At 47.9% G+C, this 21946-nt stretch overlaps 1 protein-coding gene across 2 annotated transcripts in view; it reads left to right on the forward strand.

Moving 5' to 3' along the window:
- The window catches only part of WRN (WRN RecQ like helicase), a 345122-nt gene that overhangs the window by 21386 nt on the left and 301790 nt on the right, over positions 1 to 21946 (forward strand). For both annotated transcript variants that reach the window (XM_075352466.1, XM_075352467.1), the window contains exons 4-5: positions 7178 to 7323; positions 17264 to 17412. In XM_075352466.1, the coding sequence (XP_075208581.1) occupies positions 7178 to 7323; positions 17264 to 17412 (295 nt within the window). The remainder of the gene's footprint in view (positions 1 to 7177; positions 7324 to 17263; positions 17413 to 21946) is intronic.

Consider the following 21946-nt stretch of genomic DNA (forward strand, 5'->3'; position numbering starts at 1 on the left):
AACCCCTATACCATTCCTAGCCTCGTCCCTACGTGCAATAAAGATTTAATGTTAAAAAAAACTTTGCATTTATCGCTTTATTACCTACAAATATATGTGGTTTTGTGGGTTGTGGTGCAAGGTTTGAAGCTAAGTGTTATGCTAAATATGATTATATAGGACAACTAGTTGATTGATTGCTTTGATGATAAGCCTGCTGAAAACTGTTCCTGAAGGAAGAGAAAGTATGAGCCTATAAAAGCCCCAGTGCCCACTGTGAAATGTGCAAGATTGCTGATTTTGGGAGTAATTTTTTTAAAATACAGATTGTGATATAAGACAAGATTGTCAAAAAAATACATTATATACTAAAATCTGAGTTAAATACTTAAATGTTGTCATGATGCATTCCCTTTTAACCTTGTTTCTTTTTCGCTCCTAATTGGGAGACCCAGACAGTGGTGTATAGCTACTGCCTCTGGAGGCCGCACAAAGAACTACACTTAAAAGTGTAAGGCCCCTCCCCTTCTGGCTATACACCCTCCCGTAGGAGTACGGATTCCTCAGTTTTAGCTTTGTGCGAAGGAGGTCAGACACGCACGCATAGCTCCATTGTTTTTAGTCAGCAGCAGCTGCTGACTATGTCGGATGGAAGAAAAGAGGGCCCATACAGGGCTCCCAGCATGCTCCCTTCTCACCCCACTGTATGTCGGAGGTGTTTGTAAGGTTGAGGTACCCATTGCGGGTACGGCGGCTGGAGCCCACATGCTGATTCCTTCCCCATCCCTTTTTACAGGGCTCTGGGTGAAGTGGGATTTACTGGTCTCCAGGCACTGAGACCGTGCTCCATCTACAGCCCCTGGAGAAGATGCTGGATGGAGCGGAGTACATCAGGGACATGGCCCTGCTTCCTCAAGGTACTCTGTGTCCCCGTGCATTTGGCGCTCACACCGCAGCATGCTGGGTGTTGTAGTGCGCCGGGGACATTAGCGCTGCGGCGCTTGTGCCATAGCCTCATTCAGCTTCGCTGAAGCAGGCACACTTTTGGGAAAAGGTCGCGCCGGCCGCTGGGACTGCGGCGCGGCTGGCACTTGTGGTGCGCCGGGGACTTCAGCGCGGGCCGCGCTTTTACGGCGGCCGCGCTGATAACTCGAGTCCCCGGCTTTTGCGGCCTATTTCCGTTCGTTCCCGCCCCCGGACCTGCCAGTCAGGAGAGGGGCGGGACGCTGGTCAGTGCATCAGCGCTGAGGGCTGGAGTCGTTTTTACATACTCCAGCCCTCACAATAGGCACAGAGGGGACACTGTTTCCCGCACTTTTGTTTGGGAACTCCCACGGACCGCCCCTCTCCACAGACGCCGGCAGCCATTCCTGCTGACACGCTGAGCTGCAGAGGGGAGCCGGGGAGACCCAGACAAGGAATTCTGCGCCTCTTACCCGCTATTCAGCGGGCGGTAAGCAGCCCTTTGGGCTCACCCCCTCTTGTGCCAGTAGTAATCTTAGTATTTTGTTCCTGCAAATACTTTGTACTGCATAGCGCTAGTCGCCCTTTGGCTATAGACTCTCTCACATTGCACAGAGCCAACAGCATGTCGTCCGCAAAACGCAAGGGTGCCAAGGCACAGACATTATATGCTTCCTGTACCGCATGTGGGACTTTTCTACCGGCAGGCTCCACTGACCCCCATTGTGTGCAGTGCTCGGCCCCTGCGGCGCTTGCACAGTCGGGACCTCTGCTGGACGTGACCCAGGGTGTACCACCTGTGAATGCTGTCCAGGTGACAGGAACTGAGTTTACAGCTTTTGCTGACAGAATGTCTCTCACTATGTCACAAATTCTTGACGCATTGCGAGCTAGGCCGGTACTTCAGGCCACGGACACTGTGCAATCATTGCCCCCTGGTCCCCCTCAGCTGAATTACCTCCAAGCTCCGGGACGGGCACATACACCTCAGGGTGAAGACTCTGACTCGGACGATGGCCCCAGGCAACCTAAGCGGGCTCGCTATGAGGGGCCTTCACATTCATCTCAATGGTCAGGATCCCAGCGAGATGAATCTATGGGTGATGAAGCGGACGTCACTGATCAGGATTCTGATCCTGGGACCGCTCTCAATCTAGATACACCAGATGGTGACGCCATAGTTAATGATCTTATAGCGTCCATCAATAAGATGTTAAATATTTCCCCACCAGCTCCTCCTGTAGAGGAGTCAGCTTCGCAGCACGAGAAAATCCATTTCAGATATCCTAAGCGTACATTAAGCACTTTTCTGGACCACGCTGACTTTAGAGACGCAATCCAGAAACCCCACGCTTATCCGGAAAGGCGTTTTTCTAAACGGCTTAAAGATACACGCTATCCTTTTCCCCCTGAGGTGGTCAAGGGTTGGACCCAGTGTCCAAAAGTGGATCCTCCAATTTCCAGGCTTGCAGCTAGATCCTTGGTTGCAGTTGAAGATGGAGCGGCACTTAAAGATGCCACTGACAGGCAGATGGAGCTCTGGCTGAAATCCATCTATGAAGCGATTGGAGCGTCGTTAGCGCCATCTTTTGCTGCCGTATGGGCACTCCAAGCTATCTCAGCCGGGCTTGTGCAAGTCGACTCAATCACACGTGCATTTGCCCCGCAGGTAGCACCATTGACCTCGCAAATGTCGGCATTCGCGTCGTACGCGATTAATGCTGTTCTTGACGCTACAAGCCGTACGGCAGTGGCGTCAGCCAACTCCGTGGTTTTGCGCAGAGCCCTGTGGTTGAGACATTGGAAGGCAGATTCTCATTCCAAGAAGTGCTTAACCAATTTGCCTTTTTCTCGTGACCGATTGTTTGGAGAGCGTTTGGATGAAATCATCAAACACTCCAAGGGTAAGGACTCATCCTTACCGCAACACAGACAAAACAAACCCCAACAGAGGAAGGGTCAGTCTGGTTATCGGTCCTTTCGAGGACCGGGCAGGTCCCAATTCGCCTCGTCAAAAAAGACTCAAAAAGACCAGAGACGCTCAGATTCTTGGAGGTCTCAGTCACGCCCAAAAAGGACAGCCGGAGGAACCGTTGCCAAGACGGCGTCCTCCTGACTTGCAGTCTCCGATTCCCACACCCTCGGTCGGTGGGAGGCTTTCCCACTTTGGCGACATTTGGCTGTCACGCGTCAAAGACCGTTGGGTGAGGGATATTCTGTCTCACGGGTACAGGATAGAGTTCAGTTCTCGTCCGCCAACTCGTTTCTTCACAACTTCTCCACCACCAGACCGGGCCGATGCTCTGTTGCAGGTGGTGGCCGCTCTAAAGGCGGAAGGAGTGGTGACCCCCGTCCCTCTTCAGGAACAAGGTCACGGTTTTTACTCCAATCTGTTTGTAGTCCCAAAAAAGGACGGATCGTATCGACCCGTCCTGGATCTAAAGTTGCTCAACAGACACGTAAAAGTCAGGAGGTTCCGGATGGAATCCCTACGCTCCGTCATAGCCTCAATGTCTCAAGGAGATTTTCTAGCATCAATAGATATCAAAGATGCGTATCTCCACGTGCCGATTGCGCCAGAGCATCAGCGTTTCCTACGCTTCGTCATACACGACGAACACCTGCAGTTCGTAGCGTTACCTTTCGGTCTGGCAACAGCCCCCCGGGTCTTCACCAAGGTCATGGCAGCAGTAGTAGCTGTTCTGCACTCGCAGGGTCACTCGGTCATCCCGTATCTAGACGACCTGCTTATAAAGGCACCCTCTCAAGAGGCATGCCAACACAGTCTGAAGGTGGCACTAGACACTCTCCAGAGTTTCGGGTGGATTATCAACTTTCCAAAGTCGCATCTCATCCCGACCCAATCTCTGACTTATCTTGGCATGGAGTTTCATACTCTCTCAGCGATAGTGAAGCTTCCACTGGACAAGCAGTGTTCGCTAAGGACAGGAGTGCAATCTCTCCTTCAGAGCCAGTCGCACTCACTGAGGCGCCTCATGCATTTCCTAGGAAAGATGGTAGCAGCAATGGAGGCGGTCCCGTTCGCGCAGTTTCATCTGCGCCCTCTACAATGGGACATTCTCCGCCAATGGGACGGGAAGTCGACGTCCCTCGACAGGACTGTCTCCCTCTCTCAGACTGCCAAGGACTCTCTGCGTTGGTGGCTTCTCCCCACCTCATTGTCACAGGGAAAGTCGTTCCTTCCTCCGTCCTGGGCAGTGGTCACGACGGATGCGAGCCTATCAGGGTGGGGAGCGGTGTTTCTCCACCACAGGGCTCAGGGGACGTGGACTCAGGAAGAGTCCACCCTGCAGATCAATGTTCTGGAAATCAGAGCAATCTACCTTGCTCTGCGAGCCTTCCAACAATGGCTGGAAGGCAAGCAGATTCGGATTCAGTCGGACAATTCCACGGCGGTGGCGTACATCAACCACCAAGGGGGAACACGCAGTCGCCAAGCCTTTCAGGAAGTCCGGCGGATTTTGACGTGGGTGGAAAGCAAAGCGTCCACCATATCCGCAGTTCACATCCCAGGCGTGGAAAACTGGGAAGCAGACTTTCTCAGTCGCCAGGGCATGGACGCAGGAGAATGGTCCCTTCACCCGGACGTGTTTCAGCAGATCTGTTGCCGCTGGGGGACGCCGGACGTCGATCTGATGGCGTCACGGCACAACAACAAGGTCCCAGTTTTCATGGCACGGTCTCACGATCACCGAGCGCTGGCGGCAGACGCCTTGGTTCAGGATTGGTCGCAATTCCGACTCCCCTATGTGTTCCCACCTCTAGCATTGTTACCCAGAGTTCTCCGGAAAATCAGGTCCGACTGCCATCGAGCCATTCTCGTCGCTCCAGACTGGCCAAGAAGGTCGTGGTACCCGGATCTGTGGCATCTCACGGTAGGCCAACCGTGGGCACTACCAGACCATCCAGATTTGCTGTCTCAAGGGCCGTTTTTCCATCTGAATTCTGCGGCCCTGAACCTGACTGTGTGGCCATTGAGTCCTGGATCCTAGCGGCCTCCGGTTTATCTCATGAAGTTGTTGCCACAATGAGACAGGCTAGAAAACCATCCTCAGCTAAGATCTATCACAGGACGTGGAAGATATTCTTAGCTTGGTGCTTGGCTCAAGGGTTTTCTCCCTGGCCATTTGCATTGCCAATTTTTCTTTCCTTCCTGCAGTCTGGGTTGGAAAAAGGTTTGTCGCTTAGCTCTCTTAAGGGTCAAGTCTCCGCGCTATCCGTATTCTTTCAGAAGCGCTTGGCACGACTTTCTAAAGTACGCACGTTTCTCCAAGGAGTTTGTCATATCGTTCCTCCTTACAGACGGCCATTGGAACCCTGGGATCTGAACAAGGTTCTCATTGCTCTCCAGAAGCCGCCTTTCGAGCCTTTGAAAGAGGTTTCCCTTTCTCGGCTTTCACAAAAAGTAGTTTTTCTTGTGGCGGTCACGTCTCTTCGAAGAGTGTCCGAGCTAGCGGCGTTATCTTGCAAATCTCCCTTCCTGGTGTTTCACCAAGACAAGGTAGTACTGCGTCCAATTCCAGAGTTTTCTCCCAAGGTGGTTTCTTCCTTTCATCTCAATCAGGATATCACTTTGCCATCTTTGTGTCCGCATCCAGTTCACCAATTTGAAAAAGGTTTACATCTGTTGGACCTGGTGAGAGCACTCAGGATTTACATTTCTCGCACGGCGTCTCTACGCCGTTCTGATGCGCTCTTTGTCCTAGTCGCTGGTCAGCATAAGGGATCGCAAGCTTCCAAATCCACCCTGGCGCGGTGGATCAAGGAACCAATTCTTCACACATACCGTTCTGCTGGGCTTCCGATTCCATCTGGACTGAAGGCCCATTCTACCAGAGCCGTTGGTGCGTCCTGGGCATTGCGGCATCAGGCTACGGCTCAGCAGGTGTGCCAGGCGGCTACCTGGTCGAGTCTGCACACGTTTACCAAACACTATCAAGTGCATACCTACGCTTCGGCAGATGCCAGCCTAGGTAGACAGGTCCTTCAGGCGGCGGTGGCCCACCTGTAGGAAAGGGCTGTCTGACAGCCCGTTCATGTGGTATCTTTTTACCCACCCAGGGACTGCTTTTGGACGTCCCACTGTCTGGGTCTCCCAATTAGGAGCGAAAAAGAAGGGAATTTTGTTTACTTACCGTAAATTCCTTTTCTTCTAGCTCCAATTGGGAGACCCAGCACCCGCCCTATTTGTTCTTAGGGTTTCGTTTTTCGGGTGCACATGTTGTTCATGTTGTTTCTTAAGTTCTCCGATCTTGTTATCGGATTGAATTTGTTTTTGAAACTGTTATTGGCTTTCCTCCTCCTTGCTTTGGTACTAAAACTGAGGAATCCGTACTCCTACGGGAGGGTGTATAGCCAGAAGGGGAGGGGCCTTACACTTTTAAGTGTAGTTCTTTGTGCGGCCTCCAGAGGCAGTAGCTATACACCACTGTCTGGGTCTCCCAATTGGAGCTAGAAGAAAAGGAATTTACGGTAAGTAAACAAAATTCCCTTCTTTGTAGTTTTGCTTCCATTGGCCAGCTGGTCACAACTTTGCCTAACTATTAGAATGCACACAAGACTTTATAATTCTCCCTCATTGGGTTAAGGGTACTTTACACGCTGCTACATTGCTAACGATTTATCGTCGGGGTCACGGTGTTTGTGACGCATATCCAGCGTCGTTAGCGTCATCACAGTGTTAAACACGTACGAGCGACTTTCAATGATTGCAAAAGTGGTAAAAATCGTTGGTTTTGGAGAGGTCGTTCTAACAACAAATATCGTTGTTTGGGCTCTAGCGATGTTGTTCTCCGTTCCTGAAGCATCACACATCGCTATGTGTGACACCGCAGGAGCGACGAACATCTCCTTACCTCCGTCTACCGGCAATGAGGAAGGAAGGAGGTGGGCGGCATGTTCCGGCTGCTCATCTCCGCCCCTCCTCTGCTATTGGATGGCTGCCGTGTGACGTCGCTGTGACTCTGCACAAACCGCTCTCTTAGAAAGGAGGCGGATCGCCGGCCAGAGCGATGTCGCAGGGAAGGTAAGTCCGTGTGACAGGTGTTAGCGATGTTGTGCGCCACCCGCAGCGATTTGCCCGTGACGCACAACCGACGGGAGTGGGTACGCTCACTAGCGATATCGGTACCGATATTGCAGCGTGTAAAGTACCCTTTAGTCTTATAATAATGACACATATAATAATTATTTTTTGTGTGGTTATTCTTATTAGAGAGAAACTTTCTGAAGAAGCTGTTCTTGGATTTGACATTGAATGGCCGCCTGTTTTTAAGAAGGGTAAAAATGGAAAGGTCTCCCTCATCCAATTGTGCACGTCAGAAGAAGAATGCTATTTATTTCAAGTTTCATCCATGACAGGTCTGATATACTTATTATTTGTGCTTACTTTGATATACTGTATATTTATTATGAACACCATTGCATTCACCTAAGAATTGTCTGTCTCCTTGGCTTCATGGGATCAGAACCATTTATGATCCTTATCTTTTAGGCACAGTACTGAGCAGCTACAAACAATATATTAGAAAATCACCACATGATGTCAGAAAAATTATAGCCATAGTCACCTCCTATGTAGCTTTTGTCACCCCCTGCAACAGGGCATCATCAGGATGTCACTCCACACAGCTTCTTTCACTGCTTCCCTTGATAACTTCCATAAGCAAGTATAGTTATGGAGGTATAGAGAAGTGCCCCCAGCTTCTGTCACTGCTGCAACTACAATTTCTATTTTCATAGCCACATCTCATCTGTCCCCACTTCTTTTTTTTCACTGAATGAGATGTCACCGGGGGTGGTGAATGGTGGCAGGGACAGTGACAGCAGCATTGCATCAAAGCTTCTGGCACCGTCCTGAAACTAATAGTCATCAGGTGCGGTGCCAGAAGCAGGGCGAGTGACAGCAGCTCGACCTCACAGCTTCTTTCACTGAAATGGCCTGTAACCAGGGAGTGGTGATGGAAGCAGGGTGGGTGATGGCAGTGCCGTCCCACATCTGTCACTGCCCTGGAATGAGTTGCCATCGGTAAGGCACTGCTTTCACTATCCTACTTTTTTTTTTTTACTGCCCGTTGATGACTTCTTGTTCCAGTGAAAGAGTTGGCAGGCACAGAAGCTGTGTGGCAGCAGTGACCGCTGCGCAGAAAACCCATGTTTTTTCAGATTCAGTACTATGCTTTTCTCTAGTATCTACCCTTCTTGGTGTTTTTCATGTTTCATTACATTAAATGCTGTAATTGTAATGTTTAGGGGCGTATATGCAATTTGATTTACACAACAAGCCTACAACTTTGAAGGTGCAAAATGTTTGTCTGATACAAACACTAATTAAGACACTAATTACATTTTAGTGTCATCAGAGCAGAGGATCTTCCACATGTTCAGGGAGTGTATCACATGCTATTTAACTTTAAGCATGTTTTTATTGTGTTTTTCATTTAATTATTCCAAAATGCATTTTGGGCATCAAAATACCAATGTGTGTAATTCATATTTACAGGTATTCTTGATTTTATATTAAATTCCAAAACAAATTGAAAAGAAAACACACTCAGAGTTAAAAGCCTGATTCCTCATCTATCTTTGCTTCACTTTGTATGCTTAAAGCCCCCGTCACATTTAACGACTTTCGAGCGATCCCGACAACGATACAACCTGATAAGGATCGCTGGTAAGTCGCTGGGAGGTCACTGGTGAGATGTCACGCTGTCAGGCCTTACCAACGACGCAGCAACGATACAGCGACCGTAGCGACCAGGGTGGATTTGATTTAAATCTAACTGATTTAAATCACAATTTAAATCACGATTTAAATCACTAGTCAGTAAGGCTTGATTTAAATCAGTGAGTTAAATCAAAGTTTCTACCTAAACTAGTTCTTGCTACTTTAACATGCAAGTAGATGAAGATTTTTAGAATCACTTTTTATATTACTTTTTTCTCCCCAGTTTAATGGGTTAATCATTCATATTTGGACACCACTGTTCTGTTGTACTTAGGAAGGAGAAAAATAATCCTGACCTTAATAACAATGTAAATAGATTTATTCAACTGAAACAATAACAACATTACAGCATAAGTTATTTGCTTAAACAAACATCCATGTTTGTTAACTAATTTGGCTAAACAAAATATATATATATTTTAAGAAACTTAGACTGTCAGCCCAGCCGACACATGAAAAACTTAAATACTACTGTCCCTGCTGTCCTCTGTAGCTCACTTGTCGTCATCTTCATCATCATCTTCTTCTTTGTTCCTATTCATAATCTGGAAAAGAAAAACAAGCTTTCCTGCTTTATTGGGTCCCAACCGATTTCTCAATTTAGAATGAATGAGTCGAAAGGAAGAGAATATTCTTTCAACGCCTGCAGAAGAAGCTACTGCTGTTAAAAGTGAAATCATTACTTGAACAGTCTCTAAATCCAAGCGCTTAAGTGACTTCCACCAGTTTACTGGTGTGACCTTCCTTAAAATATCTTCAGCAAACATATATTTCTTGAATGGTTCCCCCTTAGCTCTGAAGTTTTATAGTTGGCATTAAAGATGGATGATTGCTGGATACCCATGTCATAGCTAAATCCTCTTCCTCAGCACTTAGGTTTTGACCCTGATATTGGATATTGACAATATTTGCCAAAAAATGAGCTGGAGTCAGTGCTTGTCCCATTCTTTTGTTTACTGCTTGTAATTTAATTCTGTCCATGTGTAGTTCTGTTTTTAAGTGTTCACTCAGTTCCTTCCAAATTTCAACAGCATCCGCAATAAAACAGCTATTTTTCTTTATTTTGTTTAAAGCTTGAGAGATGGGTTTCAGGAAGCTCAGCATATGTTCAACATTTCTCTTAAGCCCAATGTTGAGGATTTTGGCCGTGACAGTGCCATCTATTTTATCTCGATTTTCTTCACAAAGTGTCATCAGAATAGGCCAGTTTTTGATATACTGCTCAAAACAGTCCACCACAGAGTTCCATCTAACAACTTGTGGGAGCGTTAGCTTGGTTCCACCCATCCTTTTCAGAGCTGCTGCAGCAAAATGATTATTACGGAAGTATTTAGCAATTTCAACAACATTAGCCTTTATTTCTGGAACACTTAAGTCTTTGGCTAAGAGGTGCAGCAAATGAGCACTGCAACCATAAGTTATTAGCAGCTTTATATTCCCTCCCTGCTCTTCTAAATCTCTTCTCATCTTGGATACGTTTGCAGCATTGTCAGTGACCAAACTGCATACTAGACATTTGAATTTTTGTTCACATGTCGTTATAGCTTTTACTGCCACTTCTTGTAAGTATTCTGCTGTGTGTGCATTTCCTGACGTATCAGTTGTTTGTGCAAGGAAGACTTTACCTTCTTCTGTTGTTATACAAGCACATACAATAGGATCATTGTGGACATTACTCCACCCATCAATACTTAGGTTAACAATTTTACCCTCCAGAGCTGTTGCATATTGCTCCATTTCTCTGTCATACACTTGATCCAGCAGTTTCCCTGCAACATCAGCTCTGCTGGGTGGACTGTATCCTGGTCTCAGTGACTGAACCATATTAATGAAATGTGGGTTCTCAGTCAGACGGAAAGAAGAGTTCGTTGCATAAATAAACTGGGCAATTTTTTCATCAATCAACTCTTTTTCTAATCTGCTAGTTCTTATCACAAACCTATCTATGGTGGTTCCACGAGGTAAAGGTTTTTTCTTCCTTTTGGGTGATGGTGATATGTGGCTGTGGGTGTCTGATGATGCTGCTGCTAATGAAGCACTATCCTGGATGGATAACTCTGAAACTGTAGAACAGGATGATGGTGATCTTGGAGGTGGATAGTTTCCAGAATCCATGACTTCCCCTAAACAAAAAAAGTCAATGCTGTTATTTTATTGTTTATTATACAATTTCTGCTTATTGTAGACAACACATCACTGCCCCTGCCCCAAAAGGAATATTTGTTTTTCTTCATAACTGTACCAAATGACAGTAACATGCAGTAATAATAAGAAATATAATTTTTCTCACACGTGACAGTTCAGTCTTTAGAAATAGGATTCAATAAAAATGTTTACCAACCTGAAGTTCCTGCCTGTTCAGAAGTGTTTCTTTGGTCATCTTCAACACCGCATTTCTCATGATGTTGCCTCATTCGCGCCACCAGGCCTTGCATCTCTTTGTGCATCGTTTGCATTTTGATCTCACTGGAGGGCTGTACGTGTCTGAGCTCTGAGTCGTCAACGAGGTCATTGGTAAGGCGTCAAACACACCGATGCATCCTGCCCAGCAGGACCTCGACGATCAAAAATGGTCCAGGCCATTCCGACACGACCAGCGATCTCACAGCAGGGGCCTGGTCGCTGCTATGTGTCAAGCGTAGCGAGATCGCTGGCGAGGTCGTTGTTGCGTCACAGAATCTGTGACTCAGCAGCGATCTCGCTATGTGTGAAGGTACCGTTTAACATACAGTGTCTGATGTCTAAAATAGTATTAGAAGTTTATGTAGGTATATTCTATCAGCTGTCAGTGCAACTCACAGCACAATCACTTTATAGAGGAGGTAGATCACTATAAAAAGTTACAGAAATACTTACCTTCAATATCTTTTGCTGAGTACTGGTGTCTTCATGAATTAAAAGGCCAATATCTGTTACTCCTATGAGGATGATGATCCATAAAGATGCTTGAACTTGCCATAACTGAAAGCTATATATGCAGTATATATATAGTGTGTATGTGTGTGTGTGTAGATATATATACTTAGTATGTAGGTATCTACTATTATTTTAATATACTCACCTATTGATCATTTAATTTTTGTGTTACCTTTAATTTGCACATATTTATTTACCATATTTGAGGTCACACCCATATAGACAGATATGGTCAGTTGATCAATTTATATAGGTGTAAAGGCCGCTTTACACGCTACAATATATCTAACGATATGTCGTCGGGGTCACATCGTTAGTGACGCACATCCAGCCTCGTTTGACATATCGTAGCGTGTAACACAAATGAACGACTGTGAACGAGCAAAAATACTGTATTTTTCGTTTTATAAGATGCACTGGCTTATAAGACGCACCCCCAAATTTGGTGAAGTAATAGAGAATTTTTTTTTAATAAATGGGGTCCGTCTTATAATGCCAGTGTCGGTCTAACAAATCATATAGAGTATATGTCCCTCATAGCCCCCCATCCTAAAATTAGCCCCCTTAATCTGGATATGGCCACCTTATATTGAATATAGCCCCCTTGTGCTGGCATACGTCCCCCAGTGATGCAACATGTCCCCTGTGGCTGGCACACACGGCCCCCTCTGGCTGGCACACACGGCCCCCTCTGGCTGGCACACACGGCCCCCTCTGGCTGGCACACACGGCCCCCTCTGGCTGGCACACACGGCCCCCTGTGGCTGGCACACACGGCCCCCTGTGGCTGGCACACATCACCCTGTGTTAGATATTGCCCCATGCTGCTGCTTTTAGTAAAATCAACTCTTTCCTTACCTTCTCCAGCACTGTGCTCCCTCGTGTCTCCCTCCTTGGGGTTGAGCTCCGGCCTCCTGCATTTCCTGGTTCTCTGCTGGTCATGTGATCGGCACAGCAGAGTGATATCATCTCTGCGTGCCTGATCACAGCGGTATGAGGGAGACTGGGGAGACACGCTGGAGGGGGTAAGTAAATAGTTTATTATTTTACTATGGGCAGCAGCATGGGGGCCATAGCTAACACAGGGGGGCTTGTGCCATCAAAGGTAAGCACAGGCACATAAAATATGCACCGCTTCCCCAGCCCATCGCCGCGGTATGGTTTCAGCACCACGGTGATGGACAGCGGCTGTGCATATTATATGAGCGGGAGCAGGAGATTAAAGGCTCCCTCCCGCAGCTCACCAGCCCCCCCAGCAGCCCTCAGCACCTCCCCTGGACCCTGCAGTATATAATCCGCATTTTCGGTTTATAAGACGCACCCCCTACTTTCCCCCAAAATTTGGGGGAACAAAAGTGCGTCTTATAAAGCGAAAAATACGGTACTCACCTTATCGTTGCTCGTTGACACGTTGCTCATTTTAAAAAAAAATTGAACGTCCTTCTGTGCGCCTGTTGTTCATTGTTCCCGAGGCCGCACACATCGCTCCGTGTGACACCCCGGGAACGATAAACTGCAGCTTACCTGCGTCCCGCCGGCAATGCGGAAGGAAGGAGATGGGCGGGATGTTTACGTCCCGCTCATCTCCGCCCCTCCGCATCTATTGGCCGGCAGCTGTGTGACGCCGAACGTCCCTCCCCCTTAAGGAAGTGGATGTTTGCCGCCCACAGCGAGGTCGTTCGGGAGGTAAGTACCTGCGAACGGGGGTTACCAACTTTGTGCGACACGGGCAACAAATTGCCTGTGCCGCACAAACGATGGGGGCGGGTGCGATCGCACGAGAAATTGCAACGTGTAAAGCAGGCTTTACTGTGATTACATCTACACTCGGCAGGAGTTCCTTTGTGTAATCCTGTACATTCATTTTCTTATTGTGTGATTGTGCCCCACTTCTTTTGTAAGCTTATCACACCATTTTTAACTTGATATGATAAAGATTTTTACCTTAATTTTTATGACTTTCTGTCAATATTTCTGCGGGGTTTTTTTTGTTCTTGTTTGTTTTGCGGCTTTAGTTTTCTAGCCTGACTGTCCTGAGTATATGGCACCCAATTATACACCATTATTTACTCTTCTTTGATATATTAGTCTACAATTTTGTGGATGTGCATAGATATACTCTGGTGTTTTTTCCTTGTCATTTTTTTTTAATATTTCCCAGTTGGTAAGATGTATGACCCTGGATTTCAGGATGTTTAGATTGTGAAGGATTAAAACCTGCCTAAAATATGCATCTAAATTGACTGTAGACTTATAAACTGCACCTCCAAAAGGGCTGCATAAAAAGTAAGTTAAATTTCCACTCCCGTGATTGTTTTTTTTTAACACTTGATATTTATCAGTAATGTATGTTCCTTATGCTTACCAGTCTTCTACTGTTTCTGGCGCTGTTCTGGGCCCTCTCCTCATTTTGTAACTGCAGCACTGACTGGCACTTGCGTCACGTCTAACTGTCTCTTTCAAGGCAAGTCTATGAGAACCTCGTTCTGAGTCTCCTAGCCTTAGATTGAGAAGTTACTTCCAGTCCAATCAGCACACAATGAATTGTTCCAGCTAGTCACAGCTGGGGTCACATGGTGCAATAAAGGACTGGTGTGTAGAGCTGATCGAAAGTCCAAAAATCCGGGACCGGTGGATCACTGCCAGATTTTAAAAAGCGTCCGATCCGCTCCAGTATCCGGTGCCCATATAAGTCAACGGGGACCGGAATCCGAAGGTTAAAATTGTTTGTGATGGGGATAGGGGGGTAGGAGCGTGCGCGACATACTCACCGAGGCGCAGTCATGGCGGCACACTCCTTCCGTGTCACACTTGTCCCTTCCGGAGCCGACAATTCAATAGTCATTGTTTTGCCCGCCCACCGGCACGTGTAATTGGTTGCAGCTAGATGCGCCCCCACCCTGAGTGGCAGTATGTCAGCTGACTGCAACAAATCACAGGCATCAGGATGGCCGGTGGGCGGGGAAAGCAGTGCAAGTGTCTGCCGGTCAGCATGGTGGTAAAAAATAAACAATCGGCAGCACAGATATTGCTCGCGGCTGCAAGCCCAGCTGTCGGGCTGTATCTGTGCTGTGTATCCAGTCACATGTGCAAGGCTTTGCCGGGTGATGCCATGGCAGACTCGTGCGAGTTCCTCGCATGTGTGATTCCGGTGAAACCGGATGCGGCTTTTTTTTTATTTAAATATATAATTTTAAAAAAAAAAAACAACGTGCAGTTCCCCCTAATTTTCATCTCCAGCCAAGATAACGCTGGCTGGGGGCTGGTATTCTCAGCCCGCAGCCGCCCGGTATTGCCGCATCTATTAGATGTGACAAATCCGGTGCGATACCGGCTCTTCCCGGTGGCGTGATGCGGTGCCAATCGGAGTAATGAGAGGTTAATAGCAGCGCACAGCTGCTACTAAACCCGAGTTTTGTGATGGCACGGGCGTCTATCAGATACCTGCATCACAAACCTGTAAGTTAATGTAAATACGCACACACACAGAAAAATCTTTTATTTGGAATAAAATACAAACACCCCCCTCCTTCACCACTTTATTAACCCCAACACACCCTGCACCTCCGATGTAATCCACACGAGGTCCCACGTCACTTCAGTTCTTCTACATCTGAATATCACAGAGAGAGGCCATAGAGCACGACCGCTCTCTGTGAGTTCCAGAGAATGAATGAGCTGCGCAATGAGCGGTGATGTCACTCAGGTCATTTGCGGTCACAGCTGGAGGTTCCCATGGTCCTTCATCTGTGATTGCAGGTAACCTGAGCTCAGGCAGAGGTCACGGAGTTCACAGACCCGCATCTCCTAGCAGAAAAATTGCATTTTTTTTTTTGGCCAAGAGATGCAGATATTGTGCTGAAATTTTTACACAATATTCCTGCATCCAATCTATACCTCCTGGCAAAAAAACACGTTTTGTTTACTTTTTTTTTTTTTGCTGCGGTTATTTTTTTCGCGATTTTTGATGTTTATTGCCAGCATGTGCATATTTGGTGCTGAAATCGTCTGCACCAGATTAAAGCACCAAATTTCCACCTGCTGGCAGAATTATTATTTTTTTTTTTTTTTTATTTTTGGTCCAAGGGATGCAAATTTGGTGCTGAAATTTTTACACCATATTCCTGCATCCAATCTACACCTCCTGGCAAAAAAACGCTGTGTTTTGACGCGCTTTTTTTTTTTTTTTTTTTTGCTGTGATTTTTGCCAGGAGGTGCACATTTGGTGCTGATATCGTCTGTACTAGATTTCAGCACGAAATTTGAACCTGCAGGATTTTTTTTTTTTTTACAGCCTGCTGTTCTCTAAACATGAGCGTGCATGTACCTAGAAACACATGCACGCTCCTGTCAGAAGTGTGCGGCTGTGCTGCGATATCAGACTCACGGGAGTCCCTCACATGTGGCTTTTTTTTATTGAAATAATTTAAAAAAAAATATCCGACATGTGGTCCCCCCCCCCCCCCCAGTTTTCATCCCCAGCCATGATAATGCCGGCTGGGGGCTGGTATATTTTCAGCCCGCAGCCACCCAGTATTGCCGCATTTATTAGATGTGACAATCCGAGTGCATTACTGGCTCTTCCCGGTGGCCTGATGCAGTGGCAATCGGGCTAGTAGCAGGGGTTAATAACGACGCACAGCTGCTACTAAACCCTAGGTTTGTGATGGCACAGGCGTCTTATCAGATACCTGCATCACACAACCCTGTAAATAACAGTAAATAAGACACAGAGAAAAATCCTTTATTTGAAATAAATTACAAAACGCGCCCTCCTTCACCACTTTATTAACCCCCAACACAGCCCTCCAGCTCCGGCGTAATCCACACGACGTCCCACGATGACACATCCAGCTCTGCTACATCTCAGAGCGAGCAGCCATAGAGAACGACTGCCAGCTCTGAGTGTAGCCTTTTACTTAGCCACGATAAGCGATGACCGCAGCAGAGACTGTCACTGGCTGGGGGGCGCGTCAGCTTGCAACCAATCACAGATGAGAGGACTGCCGTGGGCGGGGGAAAACACAGAAAGCTGTGTGATTGCGTGCACAGTACAGGAAGTCAAAGCGCGACTCGGAAGCAGTGTGCCGCCATGACACAGAATCTCGGTAAGTATGAAACTGATGCTTATTTGTCGTTTTGTTTATTTTTACTTTATTTGACGAATCCGGCTCGTGCACCCGGAATCCCACGCCCGGGTCCGGCACCTAGATATCAGTGAAACCGCGCTGATCCGGACTTTTACAGTCCGGATCCGCTCAGCCCTACTGGTGTGGCATCTGGGACAGCAAATGGTGACCGGTAAGTTTTTTTTTTTGTGTTTTTTTTTTTTACTACATAGGGAACCTATATTACTAGTATCTACTAGTGAAATTAAAAAAAAAAAAAAACAGGAAAAAAAAAACCAAAACCTGGACTGATACGTTAGCATATAGATGAAAAGTATTTATTATTTCAGCCTAATATATATGTACTCCAAGCAGTTTTTCTCACATCACCTAGGGCCGATGTGTTAGAAAATTGCACTGGAAAGTGTGTGAATATTTATGAATTGCATCCAGTTAGTTAAATAGTAAGAGGAATTTGCTATATAATGTATATATTTTTCATATTTAATTTATTTCTAGAGTTGCCTAATTGGATTCTTCTATCGCACAGGTTTTCCTAAAGGTCTTAAAAGACTGCTTGAAGACACGTCTGTAAAAAAGGTTGGAGTTGGAATTGAAGGCGACCAATGGAAGTTATTGAGTGACTGTGACCTGAAATTGAAAGGATTTATTGAACTTACCAATTTGGCAAACGAAAAGGTATGTAACATTTGGGGTTTTGTTAATGTATCCATTCCTATTATATGTACAGTCCTGCTCATTGTTATTGGCATACATGAAGTTTAACCCCTTTCATGCCCGGGCGATTTACCATTTTTTTTTTGTTTTTTGCTCCCTTTCTTTTGAGAGTCATAACTTTTTTTATTCTGTCAATCTTGCCATGTGAAGGCTTGTTTTTTGAGGTGCGAGTTGTACTTTTAAATTAAACCAAAAGTTGTACCATATAGTGTACTGGAAACCGGCAAAAAATTTCCAAATGAGGTAAAATTGCTAAAAAGTTCAATTGCACGATTATTTTAGGGACAGACCAAAAACAAAACCTCTAAAACTGATACTTTTATTGTATGCATTAAAATCCCAAGCAAACATACCACAAAATAGAAAAGTGGTGTGTAGATACTACACTAGGGTTATAGATGATAGATAAAGCGTGTGAGCAACAGGGAATAACTTTATACTGTGTATAGGTTTACTTTTATCTAAGGGGTTAAAAAAAAAATCAGAGGTTTGTCCAAAAAAAGTGAGCGTTCCCATTTTTCAGGTTATGGGGCTCAGTGATGGCTTATTGTTTTCGTCTCGAACTGACATTTCTTTGTCGCTCCATTGGGAGACCCAGACAATTGGGTGTATAGCTATGCCTCCGGAGGCCACACAAAGTATTACACTAAAAGTGTAAAGCCCCTCCCCTTCTGCCTATACACCCCCCGTGCTCCCACGGGCTCCTCAGTTTTTATGCTTTGTGCGAAGGAGGCAGACATGCACGCATAGCTCCACAGCTTAGTCAGCAGCAGCTGCTGACTATATCGGATGGAAGAAAAGAGGGCCCATAACAGGGCCCCCAGCATGCTCCCTTCTCACCCCACTCTTGTCGGCGGTGTTGCTAAGGTTGAGGTATCCATTGCGGGTACGGAGGCTGGAGCCCACATGCTGTTTTCCTTCCCCATCCCCTTCAGGGCTCTGGGTGAAGTGGGATCCTAATCGGTCTCCAGGCACTGAGACCGTGCTCCATCCACAGCTCCTGGACTGCTGGATAAGGAGCCGAGTATCGTCAGGGACATGGCCCTGCTACTTTCAGGTACTCTGTGTCCCCGTGGGGACCGCGCACAGAAGCACTCCAGCATTGCTGGGTGTGTTAGTGCGCCGGGGACCGCAGCGCTGACCGCGCTTGTGCCATCACACACTGCAGCGTGGCTGGGTGTGTTAGTTTACTGGGGACTACCGCGCTGACCGCCGCTGCCATGTTTACTCTCGGCGCGGCTGGGACTGTTAGTACGCCGGGGACTACCGCGCTGACCGCGCTTATACGGCGGCCGCGCTTATAACTTTAGTCCCCGGCTTTTGCGGCCTAGTCTCATTCTTTTCCCGCCCCCAGGCCTGCCAGTCAGGGGAAGGGCGGGACGCTGTACAGGACATCAGCACTGAGGGCTGGAACATGCTTTGCATACTCCACCCCCCTCACTGTGCACAGTGGGGCACCAGATTCCCGCACTTTCTAGGGCACGCCCACGGCCCCCTCCTCTCCTCATGACGCCGGCAGCCATTCCTGTCAGCTCTTCTGACGCTGGAGAGGGGAGACAAGCTCTGGGAGACCCAGGCAGGGATTCTGGTGACCACACAACCGCTTTGAGCGGGCGGTAAGCAGCACCTGAGGTGCTGGCCCCACTTGTGCAGAAGTGTACTTATAGATTATATGATTATAGGCTATACTTTACACTGTATGGTGCACGGTTGATTTTTGGCTATATACCCTCCTGGGTTGCTCAGGGGAGACAACAGCATGGCGTCCACAAGAAGCAAGGGTGCCAAAACACATGCTTACTATGCTGCCTGCGCCGCATGTAAGGCTTCACTACCGGCAGGTTCCACTGACCCTCATTGTGTACAGTGCTCGGCCCCTGTGGCACTTGCTCAGCCGGAGCCTCTGCTAAGGGTGGCCCAGGGGGAGCCACCTGCTAACACTGTCCAGGTGACAGGGACGGAGTTTGCAGTTTTTACTGAAAGACTTTCTGAGACTATGGCTAAGATACTAGAAGCTTTGCAGTCCAGACCGGTATCTGAGACCAGGGGCACTGTGGAATCATTGCCCCCTGGTTCCCCTCTGTTGGAACAACAATGTCCTCCCGGGGTGTCTCATAGATCCCAGGGTGAGGTCTCTGACACGGACCGCAGCCCCAGACCGCCTAAGCGAGCTCGCTGGGAAATCCCCTCGACATCATCACATTGTTCAGGGTCTCAGCGGGAGGACTCTCTGTATGATGAAGCGGAGGTAGCTGATCAGGATTCTGATCCTGAGGCCGCTCTCAACCTTGATACTCCTGATGGGGACGCCATAGTGAATGATCTTATCGCGTCCATAAATCAAATGTTGGATATTTTTCCCGCAGCTCCTCCAGTAGAGGAGTCAGCTTCTCAGCAGGAGAAATTCCGTTTCAGGTTTCCCCACAACGAGTATGTTTCTGGACCACTCTGACTTCAGAGAGGCAGTCCAGAAACACCGAGTTTGTCCAGATAAGCGTTTTTCTAAGCGCCTTAAGGATACACGTTATCCCTTCCCCCCTGACGTGGTCAAGGGCTCGACTCAGTGTCCCAAGGTGGATCCTCCAATCTCCAGACTGGCAGCTAGATCCATAGTTGCAGTTGAAGATGGGGCTTCTCTCAAGGATGCCACTGATAGACAGATGGAGCTCTGGTTGAAATCCATTTATGAAGCTATCGGCGCGTCTTTTGCTCCAGCATTCGCAGCCGTATGGGCACTCCAAGCTATCTCAGCGGGTCAAGCGCAGATTGACGCACTCACACGTACGTCTGCGCCGCAAGTGGCGTCCATAACCTCTCAAACGTCGGCATTTGCGTCCTACGCTATTAATGCTGTCCTGGACTCTGCGAGCCGTACGGCGGTTGCAGCCGACAATTCGGTGGCAATACGCAGGGCCTTGTGGCTGCGGGAATGGAAGGCAGATTCGGCTTCCAAAAAGTGCTTAACCGGTTTGCCATTTTCTGGCGACCGTTTGTTTGGTGAGAGATTGGATGAAATCATCAAACAATCCAAGGGAAAGGAAACATCCTTACCCCAGGCCAAACCAAACATACCCCAACAGAGGAGGGGACAGTCGAGGTTTCGGTCCTTTCGGGGTGTGGGCAAGTCCCGATTCTCCTCGTCCAAAAGGCCTCAGAAGGATCAGAGGAACTCCGATTCATGGCGGTCTAAGTCACGCCCTAAAAAGACCGCCGGAGGTGCCGCTACCAAGGCGGCTTCCTCATGACTTACGGCCTCCTCACACCGCATCCTCGGTCGGTGGCAGGCTCTCCCGCTTTTGCGACACCTGGCTGCCACAGGTAAAAGACCGTTGGGTGAGAGACATTCTGTCTCACGGTTACAGGATAGAGTTCAGCTCTCGTCCTCCGACTCGATTCTTCAGAACATCTCCGCCTCCCGAGCGAGCCGATGCTCTTCTGCAGGCGCTGGGCACTCTGAAGGCAGAAGGAGTGGTGATCCCTGTTCCTCTTCAGCAACAGGTTCACGGTTTTTACTCCAACCTGTTTGTGGTTCCAAAGAAGGACGGGTCTTTCCGTCCGGTCCTGGACCTAAAACTGCTCAACAAACACGTAAAGACCAGGCGGTTCCGGATGGAATCCCTCCGCTCCGTCATCGCCTCAATGTCCCAAGGAGATTTCCTTGCATCGATCGATATCAAAGATGCTTATCTCCACGTACCGATTGCTCCAGAGCATCAGCGCTTCCTGCGCTTCGCCATAGGAGACGAACACCTTCAGTTCGTGGCACTGCCGTTCGGCCTGGCGACAGCCCCACGGGTTTTCACCAAGGTCATGGCTACAGTAGTAGCGGTCCTCCACTCTCAGGGTCACTCGGTGATCCCTTACTTAGACGATCTGCTGGTCAAGGCACCCTCTCAAGAGGCATGCCAGCACAGCCTCAACGCTACTCTGGAGACTCTCCAGAGTTTCGGGTGGATCATCAATTTTCCAAAGTCAAATCTGACACCGGCCCAATCGCTGACATACCTTGGCATGGAGTTTCATACCCTCTCAGCGATAGTGAAGCTTCCGCTGAACAAGCAGCGTTCACTACAGACGGGGGTGCAATCCCTCCTTCAAGGTCAGTCACACCCCTTGAGGCGCCTCATGCACTTCCTGGGGAAGATGGTGGCAGCAATGGAGGCAGTCCCTTTCGCGCAGTTTCACCTGCGTCCTCTTCAATGGGACATCCTACGCAAATGGGACAGGAAGCCGACGTCCCTCGACAGGAATGTCTCCCTCTCTCAGGCAACAAAAGCTTCCCTTCGGTGGTGGCTTCTTCCCACTTCATTATCGAAGGGGAAATCCTTCCTACCCCCATCCTGGGCGGTGGTCACGACGGACGCGAGTCTGTCAGGGTGGGGAGCAGTTTTTCTCCACCACAGGGCTCAGGGTACGTGGACTCGGCAAGAGTCCTCACTTCAGATCAATGTTCTGGAGATCAGGGCAGTGTATCTGGCCCTAAAAGCGTTCCAGC

This window comes from Anomaloglossus baeobatrachus, chromosome 1, assembly GCF_048569485.1.
Source record: "Anomaloglossus baeobatrachus isolate aAnoBae1 chromosome 1, aAnoBae1.hap1, whole genome shotgun sequence".
Classification (NCBI taxonomy): Eukaryota; Metazoa; Chordata; class Amphibia; order Anura; family Aromobatidae; genus Anomaloglossus; species Anomaloglossus baeobatrachus.